The following is a 13579-nucleotide window of genomic DNA, read 5'->3' on the forward strand; positions in this document are numbered from 1 at the left end:
TCATGTGTTTGTTTTAATCCCAACTCTATAGGTCTTTGTAGCAGGAATGTGTTTGAGTTTCTTTATTCCACTACACTGTCAGACTGTGCAGAGAATTTCCTGAGTTAGTTTTGCAAATTCAGGAGTCAAACTGTGTTTGCAAACAGACTAACTGAGTGGTACTGAGAGATTTTATAAACAGGACTGATGAGAAACATCCTGCCCAGACTCTGTCACTGTTCCCCAGATACACAGGAGGAGGAAGGGGGTCTGTTTACCGATCACTCGGTGGTTGAAGTAATCGGGCAGCATCCGCTCACACACAGCAACCAGCAGCCAGAAGGCTTCCTCCTCCTTGGCGTACAGCAGCAGCACGGAGGTCAGGATGTTCATGGACTGCTCGGGGGTCAAGGAGGGCAGTTACTGACCGGCCCATGTGATGCCACAGAGATGTTACAAGCATCCAAGCCCAAACAACCCACAAAGAAAAGATTTCATAGGTGACAGATCCAGCATACACCAACCACACTGACACTGTGCAGTGGAATGACCATGATAGCAACACGGTCCTCACAGGACACGCCCAGCTGAGCGATCGTCCACCACTCAGCTCCGGTCCCCATCTAGCAATGTGGAATTTAGCTGTGGTGCAAGTCTTAGGGTTGGTTTAAATCCAGCTATTCTCTGCTTGTTCAAGCAGACACACACATGCACGCACGTGCACACACACACACACACACAACTTAATTCGCTCGCTGACTTTGCTTATTCACAGGAAACAAAGTTTGAAATCTTAAATTTTTAAATGTCAGGAGCTTCACTAATCCCGGCTTGTGCTGGGTTTGGCTGCTGCTTTAATGGACTAATTTTCCTTTTGTGCCTGCTGACCACACCCTCAGCTTGGGAAAGCTCAGCAGACATGTCACCTCCACTCACATGTCCTAAAAGAAGGGGACTGGCCCTGATCATCATCTTCCTCCCCAAATGGCACTGCCATTTTAAATAACTCCTGTAATTTCTGTAGAGGTCTAGAAATTCTATTAATGCCCTCCTACGTCTGAGCTCAAGAGGGGCGCTGAAGACTGAATCTGCCCTGCCACCAACAACCACTACACATGCACGTTTCTCTTTTCAGGCACTCGGTAAATTTTTTTTTTGAGACAGTCTCGCTCTGTTGCCAGGCTGGAGTGCAGTGGCACGATCTCGGCTCACCGCAACCTCCGACTCCCTGGTTCAAGTGATTCTCCTGCCTCAGCCTCCTGAGTAGCTGGGATTACAGGCACGCGCCACCATGCCCAGCTAATTTTTGTATTTTTAGTAGATGGGGTTTCACCATGTTGGCCAGGATGGTCTCGATCTCCTGACCTCATGATCTGTTGATATAAGAAGATGAGTCCCTTTGGCCCTCATTTGATACTTTCTTTCCGGAAAGGGACCGAGTACAGCGCCTTCACATGACAACACTCAGGACCAGATGACTGGGAATGGAAATGAAACCCTGGGAAGGACAACATGAGACACCAACTAAAGACTCTCTGCGCCCCAGAGCACACCCCTTTCACCTGGCAGTATCCAATCTTGGGGTTCCGATGGGCATAGGCTGTCAAGACTCTCCTCAAAGCAGCGATTCCCGTTTCGTTCTGGAAGGCGGGGTGCTCTGGCAGGGAGCGGTGCAGGTCTCGTTCTATCTCCTCGGTTACCAGGCAGCATTTCCCCAGGGACTCCTCCACCAGATTCCCGTAGTAACCAGGGTGTGAGGCGAGATCCATCACCGCATCTGAGTTTTAAAAGCAATGTTTCAAGGGGGAATGATTACTAGGATGGTGTCATGATGAAGAGGACGCTGGTCCCATCAGGGGACCCCAGCGGGGTCTTGTTACTTACTGAGGGACAAAATATTGGCCGGGTGCAGTGGCTCACGCCTGTAATCCCAGCACTTTGGGAGGCCGAGGCGGGTGGATCACTTGAGGTCAGGAGTTCGAGACCAGCCTGGCCAACATGGTGAAACCCTGTCTCTACTAAAAATACAAAAATTAGCCAGGCATGGTGGCAGGTGCCTGTAATACTAGCTACTCAGGAGGCTGAGGCACGAGAATCCCTTGAGCCCAGGAGGCAGAGGTTGCAGTGAGCTGAGATCATGCCCCTGCACTCCAGCCTGGGCGACAGAGTAAGGACTTCATTTCTGCCATGTAGCCTAGTCAAAAAAACAGAAATAAAAGAAATAGTACGGCTTTTCTAAGAATAACCTTATAGGACGAAGGGGAGAAAACTCATAATACAAATAACTGTACTAATATGCTTTTAACACATTGTATTCCCTAGTAGCAGGAGTGTGCAAGCATACACATACACACACGCAAATTTCATGCATTAATTCAACAAGAAATGACACTGAGCACTGATGCATGAGGCACATGAAGGGGGCACAGCTATGATGAAGCAAAGGGGCCAGCAGCACGGCGCCCACATGCAATTCTGAAGTCAGGTCTGAGATGCACAAACCGCAGCAGAAGGGCCCAGCCCGGAAAACTCCTGCGCCAGCCACCCACAGCCAGAGCTACGGCCCAGGCCTCAGCGGGCGGGCAAGATGAAGGGATGAATGCATCCCTTATGAAAAGTGTGTGCATGTGTGTGCACATGTGTCTGTGCAGGCATGTGTGTGTGCACGTGTGTGTGTGTGCATATGCGTTAGAGAGACCTAGAGGAATGCAGACCTTGGGCAGTGACAGGCCTCACCATCAGGTGGTGGGATTCTGAGGAAGGTCACTGTCTTTGCTCGCTCCTCCATGGCTTTATTTTTCAACTATGAATGTATGTTGTTATTTTTACATACACAAATACAGAAGACATTTTTCACTTTTAAAAGGAGGTGTTTCAATGCTGCACCTCTGGAAGTTAGCTGCAGAAGCCAGGAGGCAGGAAGGAGACGAGGGGCGCAGTGGTGCAGGCAGCATCAGTGACCACTGACCACACCCAACACAGTGAGTGTGCCAGAAAGCATGAGGGCTGTGTCTGGGCATCTCGGGCAGGAGTTTGGGGGCTGGGGGGAGACAGGGAAGAGGAAAGTGAGGGACAAAGTTGGGGGGTAGATAAGGAACCAGCAAGAGGCTGATGGTGAAGTAGGACAAGAGTTGCTTCCAGTCCCAGGAAGAGTAACGGAGCAGGGCACAGGTACCCAACCCAGCCTCCAGGCGCCTCCCTGCTGACAAGAGCGCCATGGGGTCATCTGGGGAAGGGACCCTCTCACCTGGCCTCCCACAGCACCCTGAGGAGCAGCAAAGCCATACTCCAATGGCAGGGCCTTCCCTTCCTACCCTCGGGCCCAAGCTCCTTTGCCCCAAGGAGCAAGTCGCTCACAGTTGATATGGAGGGACAGACAAATGCCTACCCAGTATGTCCCTGGGGAAGTTTGGTCCCAGGCTCAGCCCATCCATCATTAAATGTCCCGATGAGGGTTTCCAGGCATTCCCCAATGGGCGCAGGGAGAGGCCCCAGGGCTCTGAGGCTAAAAGAGGCCCTCCCTGAATGGGTCCAGCACAAAAGAGGAAACGGAACAGAAGAGAAATCTGCACTTTTGCCTCTGGTGCCTGCCATGTGTCTTCACTGGAGGAGGGACCCATGGCAGCCACACTCTGAGGGATGTGTTTCAGCAGCCCAGCCAGTTGACAATGGATGAGGACTTTTTGTTTCATCTACTTCAGAGCTCACACACTATAGACACTTCACTTCCAGGGGGTTCTGAATAGAATTCTCAGCACTATGTAGAGCCTCGTGAAGGCATTTTTAAAAGAGTGGCCGTCACTGTGCCCAGACCTTGCATTTACCCAGTTGGATGCCACAGCCCAGAGGCCCAGGCAGCCTGACCCAGGTCCCACAGCTGATACAACAGGGGGTGGAAATCCTCAGCTGGGAAATCACAGGAATGACCCAAAGACAGAACCATTTCATCTGCACATAAACACACGCGCTGCTCGGTCCGGGCTGTTCCTGTGTGCATGACAAAAAGAACAATTAGCTTACAGACACCAAGAGTGCTTACCTGAGAAGAGAAGCCAGAGTCTCCCTCGCAAAGATTCAGGGATGCCCATGGCTACGAGCTTCCGAATCTTCTCTGTGCGAAACATACACACGGTTCTGCCGTATTCCACAAAGTGGTCATTCCACAGGCTTATTTTTATCTGTTCTCTGGACTGGAAATGGGAATATTCTTAATGTACAAAGAAGTCCGTCCTCACCGCCCCCCGCCCACCGATGCACCACTGGTAATGGAGGAAGTACTGCCTCTGCCCTCCGAGGGGCCAACAGCAACGGGCAAGGACACCTGTATTCAAGTCGCAAATATTTCTGAACCTCTACCGGGGGCACAGAGGACGCAAAGATGAACAACACAGAGTAAGGCCCTGCAGGAGCTCAGAGCCCAGTGGGAGCATTTATACAAATAAAATGAAATTTCCTTAGCAAGGCTGGTAACAAGGATATGTGAATCCAAGTATTAAAGTAGCCCAAATCAGATGGGAGGGAGGGGTGGGTAAGGGGGACGCTGGGGGAAGCTTTCTCTGGATGTTGCATCTACCAAAAAGACACTGGTCAGCTCAGAGGGCAAAGGGGAGTACAGGGGCATCACAATTTCCCCTAAGCTTCCTGACAGTCAGAGGGAAAATTGAAATCTGAAAAAAACTGCATTGTTCTCATTAACACAAATGAGAAAGATACCATTTCTCTAGGCAACTGAAAATACTTGAAATTACCCCTAGGTGGCAGGAATGTTTAGTGCCTTTTAAACAAGGTATTTACATTTGCTTTTAATTATCTGTATTCTCCAGTAATGGCAGAAATAAATACATATATTTAACATTCTCATACATTTTGTCAACAAAAGTTAATTAAGGATCTGGGTGTAAAGCCTATGAAGAAGGCTAAGTTTTGGATAAATAAAACCAACAATAGATTTTACAGGAGCCATTAAAGTGACCAAAAATAAGCTCAGGGTAACAGGTTCATGGCCACTGCCCAGTGCTCATAGTCCAACGCAGCACCCTGCCTGCCATGGCCCCATTTCAAAGCACAACTTCCAGTATCTTTACCAGACTATACGTGACATTTCCCTCAAGTTCTCCCTACAAAGAGGAAATCTGTAAGTAAATATAGCAAAAATATTTCCAGTTTAGTAAAACTAGAAGACTGGTGACCCCTTCTCCCAGAAGACCAAAAAAAAGGAAAAAGGAAAGCTATAATGAGGGGAACACAGACAGCACTCGCTGGAAGGAGAGGGACCCATTCTGTGCCTGGAGACCCCCAAGGGGCAGCGCGGCCAGCTCCCCAGGCCCCACAGCCGAGAGCTGCGCGAGGGTTACCAAAGGGTGGGTGGGAGAGCAGCCCCTCAGTCCTCTGACCACCTCAGTGGACCCCTCTCACTTTTCACCCATGAGAACAAGAGGGAGGAGGAGCGCTAGCTTCCCAAGGTCAGGTGCCGCGTTCCATGGTGACTCAGACAGCTGGGCAACCCCCCCAAGCCCACGGCTCAGCTTTGTGGTCCAGCTTGGGCACTAGGCGTCACCCACCATTCGGGAGTCAGGGCTCTGGCTGCCTGACTGCTGGAAGGCAGTGACCAGGGCATCGGGGTGCAGCAGCGGGCTGTTCTCTTTCTCACTCTCCTCGTTATTTTGAGAAGACACCATTTCAAGATCCCCAAACCTGTGGTCACTGCACATGCTTGTTGAATGAAACACGAGTGAAGCCTGCACAGAGAGACAGAGAGACAGAGAGAGAGAAGAGAGGAGAAAATCATGGCTTTAGTCGAGGGGACAGTCTTTGTTTTGCATTTGGATGCATGGGCATAGCAGACTTCAATGACTCAGGGGGAAGACAGACTGACACCAGACCAGACAGGGTTCCTAGGAAGACAGAGTCCCACTGCATGCTCCAGGTGAGGCTGTCCTGGTCCCCAGAACCTGGGTCCGTATCTGGTTCCATATGCAGTTCCTCATGGGCAGCCCCAGCCTCCCCTCAGCTTATGGACAGGAGGATGGCCACCCTGAGAAAGCAGCCCTGGGGTCGAGGGAGGCTGCACCTCCTTTTTCTCCCCATCACTACTTTGGGTGAAAAGAGGTTGAGAAAGAGAAGAGACATGAAAAAAGGAGACCAGGCTCCAGCCACCCCGGGGCCACCTCTGCAGCTGCCCAACCTCAGGGCCGACAAAGCTCCTCTTTTAGCAGGTTACACGTGCCTCCAATCAGGCCATCCTTGAACCTCAGGAGCAGGGATAGCAACCCTTCTCACCTGTGAGGGGTGTCCCCGTCACGCCCTCCAAGCTTTGGGGCAATTCCCCACACCCTCTCAGGACAACTGGCACATCAGAAATGACAGCAGACCACACACAGGCCCCACATTCTTCTCGTCCCCACATTCTTCTCGTCCCCACACGGCTCTCCTCATGTGTACTCCCCTTTGGAGACCACAGCCTGAGACATGAAGAAGGGGATCATCAGGGTCTGGAGGGACCATACCATGTCATCATCCGCAGAGGTGTCGTAGTGCACGGGGTGGTTGGCGTGGACCTGCTTTAACCTCGCAAGCAGCGCCTCCACCAGGCTGTCTCGGTCCCGGAGCTCAATGAACTGGAAGGCCACCTTGCTTCTGATGCTGACAATGATGGGATGCGGCAGCAGGCTCGTGTCCTCCATCTTCTCGATGCTCACCACCTGCGCGAGAGGCAACATGCAGGGACAGAAGGGAGGGAGGAAGGTAGGCATGTTATTATATATGCAGAAGATGTCCCGAAACAGAGGGCAAGGCACAATTACTGCAGAAAGGAGATGATGCAACGGCGAGAAAGTGGCACTGCTCACCACCACCACAAAGGGAGGCTGTGCAACGCTGCATCAAGGGGAAACTGGATAGCAAAGTGCGGTCTATCCATACATTGGAGTATGACCCAGCCTTGAAGAGGAGGGGAATTTGGACAGAGGCTTCGGCATGGATGAGCCCCGAGGGCATTATGCTAAGTGAACAAGGCCAGTCACAAATATTGTATGAATCCACTTATATGAGGTATCTGGAGGAGTGAAATTCATAGAGACAGGAAGTAGAAGGATGGTTGCTAGGGGCTGGGGGAAGGGGAAGACGGAAGTTGATTGATGGGGACAGTGTTTCCATTGTCAGTGATGAAAGAGTTCTGGAGATGGATAGTGCTGATGGTTGCACAACAATGTGAATGTACTTAATGCCACTGAGCCATACACTTAAAATGATTAAAATGTCATTTCTGGTTAGGTAAACATTACCAAAAAAAATTTTTTAAGCATGTAAGTTGGCTCCTAGATTTCTTGCTCCACTAATAAGTAAAAATACTTGTAAAATGAAGACATCTACTACAGAATAATAACATGGAGTTAGGGGACCACAAGGAGTAATCCCAGCATTGTCAGAGGCCAAGTGGGAGGATCAATTGAGCCCAGGAGTTCGAGACCAGCCTGGGCAACACAGTGAAACCCTCCTCTCCAAAAAGAAGAAAATAATAAGAGTTTTGAGTTTTTCCAAAGAAGAATGCTCAGTACGTTTGTTATCAGAAAGAAGAATCTGGAGGTCCTGACGTGTAAACAGAGTTGTGGGTACCATCTCACCAGAATTGCTGCCCTGAAGCCAAAGGACTGAGCTGCTCAGATCTGGAAGTAATCTGAGCCCCCATTTCCAAGAAGAGAATTGCAGAATTTTATAGGAAGAAGGGACCTGATCCCTGTCAAAGGAAGCATTTTAAAATTTTTAACTGAAGTTCCAGGAGCATATAAAAGCCAGGCAATTTACCATTTATTTTTAAAAGGTGATGCTTTTTGTAGGTTGCTTTTTTTTCCTTTCTTTTTTTGGTGAGTGAAAGGGGAGGATTCCTTCCTAGGAGCTGCTGGAAAAATCTTTAATTGCTAGGTATGTACTTTTTAATAACAGCTTTATCAATAACGTGGAGGTTAGAGTCCCCTGTTTTCAGCAGTCACTTGTTGGCAAATTTCAAGATGTCATAGCAACAGCAGAAAAAGTAATGGCCGAATGGGTAATGGTCCAATTCAGGCCATGCCTCCCTCAAGAAGCCCAGCCTTGTAGTCATCCATCTTTAGATGGCAAAGCCATGCCGTCTGAACTTCCCCTCCCACGGTCCATCTCACAGCCAGCAACCTTGTGTTCAAACAACAAAAGGCTGCTTCGGGAAGCAGAGAGTAGGGCCAGTCTACCTCTCTGAGTGGCAGGACGATCTTACAGCAGCCATCTTCTCTGCTGGCAAAGCAGATGTAGCTGTCAGAGGCGAACATCCGCCCCGCGGTGTGACAGCGACTGAACGGCGTCCAGAGCGAACAGTCCACAACCGCGTGCAGCTTCTCCTTCCTCGGCAACCTGAAGAAAGCCCGGAAGAACTCGTTCTGTGCTCTGGCTTCCAGGTCCCTGGGGAAGGACAGGGAGAGAAGAAGAAGAGATAGGAAAGGTGAATGGATAGCCAAGATTACAAAGGAAAATACTTTTCCTTTTTTGTTTCATTTTATTTTTGAGACAGAATCTCGCTCTGTCGCCCAGGATGGAGTGCAGTGGTGTGATCTCAGCTCACTGCAACCTCCACCTCCCAGGTTCAAGTGATTGTCCTGCCTCAGCCTCCCAAGTAGCTGGGATTACAGGGACGCGCCACCGCACCCAGCTAATTTTTGTATTTATAGTAGAGATGGAGTTTTGCCATGTTGCCCAGACTGGTCTCAAACTCCTGACCTCAGGTGATCCACCCACCTCGGCCTCCCAAAATGCTGGGATTACAGGCGTGAGCCACCGCACCCAGCCAAGAAAATACTTTTAAAGCCACTGGCACAATCTGTATTTAAGTGAGTGCAGAAAGGCACCATGCTCGTCCTGTGTTGGTACACGTGGACATCCCACGTTCTAACTGCATGGCCAACCTTCAGAACAAGGACGCAGAGCAGACATGCTGCTCTGCACAGAAGTAATTTAATAAACTCACAGGCCAAATAAGCATTCCTTCCTGGTTTGAGTAACACTGAGAATTACCAGAAAAACAACTGCTTAAGAATCCAAGTTTCAAAAAGTTTGATAACAAGTGGTGAGGAGGATGTGGGGAAATTGGAACCCTACTGCACTGCTGATGGGAATTAACATGGTGTGGTCATGTTGGTAAACAGTCTGGAAGCTCCGCAAAAGGCTAAAAACAGACTTAACACTTGACCAAGAAATTTCACTCCTAGGTAGATATACCCAAGAGAATTGAAAACGTGTGTCTTGCACACGAATGTTCTTAGCAGCATTATTTATGATAACCTAAAGGCAGAAATAACCCAAGTGTCCATTAACTGATAAGTGGATAAACAAAATGTAGTGTATCCATACAATCAAATATTGTTCAGCCATAAAAAAGGAATGAAGTACTGATGAGTGCCACAACAGAGATGAACCTTGAAAATATTATACTGAGTGAAGTAAACCAGACACAAAAAGACAACATACTGCCTGATTCCATTAATATGAAATATCCAGAATAAGCAAATCTCTAGAGACAGAAAATAGATTACTGATTGCTCAGGGCTTGGGGGAAGAGAGAGAAATGGGAAGTGACTGCTCATGGGTACATGGTTTCTTTTTCTTTTTGGGGTGATGAAATGTTCTAAAATTGATTGTGGTGATGGTTGCACAACTCTGTGAATATGGTAAAAAACCACTGAATGGTACACTTTTAAATGATGTATAATAATTACATGGTATGTAAATTAAATCTCAAAAAAACAATTAAAAAATTTAATGCGGCCAGGCACGGTGGCTCATGCCTGTAATCTCAGCACTTTGGGAGGCCGTGCAGGCAGATCACTTGAGCTCAGGAGTTTGAGACCAGCCTGGACAACATGGCAAAACCCCATCTCTACAAAAAAATACAAACATTAGCTGGGTGTGTTGGTTCACACCTGTAGTCCCAGCTACTCCACCGGCTGAGATGAAAGGATCACTTGAGCCCAGGAGATAGAGGTTGCAGTGAGTCGAGATCACACCACTGCACTCTAGCCTGGGTGACAGAGTGAGACCCTGACTCAAAAAAAAAAAAAAAGTTTAGATGCGTATCTGACACACAGTAAGTAATCAATAAACATTAGTTATTATTATTTTTTTTAAAAATATATTTGAAGAATCCAGGTCGGGTGCAGTGGCTCATGCATCACATCAGTAATGACAAGAGAGAATGTTGATGAGGAGGAAAGAAGGATCCTAACCCCCAGGCAACCCCACATATCCTGATTTTTGGCTCTAAAACCAGTAAAGAAAGCAGCCAAATCACAATGTTTAAAAATACTGATCAATTTATGTCATATTCCAAAATTCTAGTAAGGGGGAAATTCCAACATACAGAGGGAAAGATTTTTCTCTTGCACTTTATAAAGTTCCTTATAAATATAAGGATGAAATTAGCACTTGCTCAAAGTCAGAATATGAATTCTTGGCTTGCTTATGTACTCTATAACCCTGAATGAGACTCTCTGTAATCTCATTTTGATTGCTACAAAACGGGAATAATGTCTGAATGCTCTGCTTCAAGGGATCCCTGTGAATCTAAAATGATCCCCACAATATGGTAAAACAGAGATTAGGCATAGTACCTACAGTATGATCCCTTTACATAAATTCCTTAAAATTTCCAGACAGGGATGTGTACAAGGACTTTATCTGAAGTGTTAACAGTGATTGTCTTTGCATAGTGGGACTTCCACTTTCCAATTTTATTTTGCTTACATTTTCTATATGACTACATATTAGCTTTAAAAAAATAAACCTTAGCTATTCTCTTTAGGGAAAAGTACAACTTTTTGAAATGTTACATAAATGCCATAAACGCAAGATAGTAAACTATCAACTCTGGAATCGGCTGCACACAGCTCAAGTGAGCTTTTCAGGCATAATCTGGTTGTGGGGCCCCGGAGATATGACCACACCTCAACCATGCCAGGCTGGGCTCCTGGACACACGCCTTTTCTGCAACCCCTTCTAGGTCTCATGTCCACCATCACACAACTGACTTACAAGCAGCAGCCATCATACAGAGATGGCACAATCCATGGAATTTACTATCAAGCCCTCAAAAAGAGAAGACGCAGAGAAAGTCCTCTGGACACATAGAGAAATTAAATTCTACAGATCACAATGGGTTCAGTTCCTGGGGCCCAAAGCTGCAGTTCCTTAAATGCCTGATACAACATGGACTACTGTTTCCATGGGCGCCTGAGCTGCCTCCAGAGAGGACCTGGGAGAACACAGGAAAAGCACCATAAACGCTCTACCAGTTCATACACCGCAAGAATGGAAGGCAAGGCCCCTCAAGAGGACCCCAAGTTCCCCAAGCTGACTATGTCTGGTTCATTTAAATTGGAAAACTTCCATCCTTGTCCTCAGAGCATGCTGGCTATGTTGGCTTTGACGAAAGTAAAATCAGCCCTTACTCCTTGCACGTATCTCACAAACGTGGTTCTAGTCGCCAGTGAGTTCACCTGTCAAGTCAGCCTTCCTTCCTAGCTGGGCATCTCTTTCCCCTTCAGACATGGCTGAAGCCAAAGTGAATACATGGTGAGTATTCAAATCACAGAAGCTTGCACTGAGCCACCAGAAGGGTGGCAGTACTTCTATTTACATTTATTTTGCACCGAATCCCTCAAATTAAGAATAAGGTGTTCCAGGCTGAGCACAGTGGCTCACACCTGTAATCCCAGCACTTTGGGAGGCCAAGCTGGGCAGATCACGAGGTCAGTAGTTTGAGACCAGCCTGGCCAACATGGTGAAACCCCACCTCTACTAAAAATACAAAAATTAGCTGGGCATGGTGACAGGTGCCTGTAATCCCAGCTGCTCAGGAGGCTGAGGCAGGAGAATGGCTTGAACCCGGGAGGCAGAGATTGCAGTGAGCTGAGATCGCGCCATTGCACTCCAGCCTGGGCAAAAAGAGCAAAACTCTGTCTCAAAAGAAAAAGAAAGAATAAGGTGTTCCAGTATCTGAGGCAACTAAACCATTTTGTTCTACTCAGTGCACCTGCTGCCTGAGTTCAATCAGCTTCTCTCTCAGTGGCTTCGAAGCAGCCTGGGCATGCTGCACACAGTCTCCATTCCCCTTTCAGGGCTGTCCTCGCTTTCCCTGTAGACATCTGTCTTTTGCACATTTGGGTAGCCAGAGACCAGAAACCTCAAGTTACAAACAAATAAGCAACAGGGGGGACTTTCCTAAGATCTGAGTTAGTTTCCTTCCTCCCTACTAGAAAGTTGTCTTCCAATTTCACCGTTCATTAAATATGTATTATATACAAGATAGTCAAATTTCCAGCATAACTGAGATGAAGATATCGTGACTTTGAAAAGATGAGAAATCCTCGAGAAATCAGCTCTTTATGAAGTTTAGAATAAAACCATCCTATCCTTTAGGTCTGTTTCAAAGCAGATGTTAGTTTTAATGCTAAATATATCAACTCCTTTTACTGAACACCATCAAAAAACAAAGCCACTGCTCACAGCCTGCTTCTCAGACTTTTCAGTACTTCCTAAGTGCCTTCACTTTTCCTCTGTAGAGAAGAACAGACATTGGTGATGACCTGACATTCAGAAGGTGGCCACACAAGCCTGTAGGTCACTGCAGAAGCACCCCTATGAGGATGGAGACCATCCCAGCTACCCCAGCTACACCTACCCTCCAGTGCCTGCATACACAGGCCAAAGCAATCACTCTAAGAGAGAGCTACAGCTAAGACTAGCGGGAGAAAGTGCCACCAATCACCTTTTTTTTGTTGTTGTTTTTGAGACACAGTTGCACTCTGTTGCCCAGGCTGGAGTGCTATGGTGCAATCTCGGTTCACTGAAAGCTCCGCATCCTGGGTTCATGGGATTCTCTTGTCTCAGCCTCCCAGGTAGCTGGGATTAGAGGTGCCCACCACTACGCCCAGCTAATTTTTGTATTTTTAGTAGAGGTGGGGTTTCGCCATGTTGGCCGGGCTGGTCTCAAACTCCTGACCTCATGATCCGCCCGCCTCGGCCTCCCGAAGTGCTGGGATTACCGCACCCAGCCCAACCACCCTATGTTAACACATGCCATTGATGAGACTGTAAGTAAGTAGGGAATAAATGTGGGTCAACCCGACTCTGAAACAACAAATATCAGATTTGTTGCTGAAGCTGAAATTAATATGTGCAATAACGCATGACAACTATGCAGAAGATTCTAGACAAGTTACACATTCTTAAAAAAATTCAGCTTAATCCCTAAGAGGACCCAAGAAGGTATGTAGTTCTTTTATTTCGCTGCAAATCCAGAATTATATTTGTCTCTCCTACTTTTGGTAAAGATGTATCAAAATAGGTTTCCCTTTCTCTCTCTCTCTCCCCATCCACCCACTAGAATGCTTTGGGAAGAACCCTGTCTGAGCTACACGCCAACTCTCGCTCCCTCTGGTCATTCAGCCCGCATCCAAGAGCCTACTGTGTGTCAGCAGGCTTAACGTTGCTTCCAGGCTTAACGCGTCCCCAAACTCAGGCTGCGTGACAGGCCGGGGAAGTTTGGCTCTCCCGTGCTCGGCATGCAGGGACTTCCCAT

General features: G+C 47.7%; 1 protein-coding gene across 5 annotated transcripts in view; it reads right to left on the minus strand.

Annotated features, from left to right (window-relative positions):
• The window catches only part of TBC1D8 (TBC1 domain family member 8), a 145081-nt gene that overhangs the window by 23344 nt on the left and 108158 nt on the right, over nucleotides 1-13579 (minus strand). For all 5 annotated transcript variants that reach the window (XM_054474294.2, XM_054474291.2, XM_054474321.1 and 2 more), the window contains 6 exons: nucleotides 8202-8409; nucleotides 6486-6680; nucleotides 5541-5717; nucleotides 4019-4169; nucleotides 1542-1756; nucleotides 258-375 (listed from right to left, as the gene is read on the minus strand). In XM_054474294.2, coding sequence (XP_054330269.1) covers nucleotides 258-375; nucleotides 1542-1756; nucleotides 4019-4169; nucleotides 5541-5717; nucleotides 6486-6680; nucleotides 8202-8409 — 1064 coding nt within the window. The remainder of the gene's footprint in view (nucleotides 1-257; nucleotides 376-1541; nucleotides 1757-4018; nucleotides 4170-5540; nucleotides 5718-6485; nucleotides 6681-8201; nucleotides 8410-13579) is intronic.

The sequence above is a fragment of the Pongo pygmaeus genome, chromosome 12 (assembly GCF_028885625.2).
Source record: "Pongo pygmaeus isolate AG05252 chromosome 12, NHGRI_mPonPyg2-v2.0_pri, whole genome shotgun sequence".
Lineage (NCBI taxonomy): Eukaryota > Metazoa > Chordata > Mammalia > Primates > Hominidae > Pongo > Pongo pygmaeus.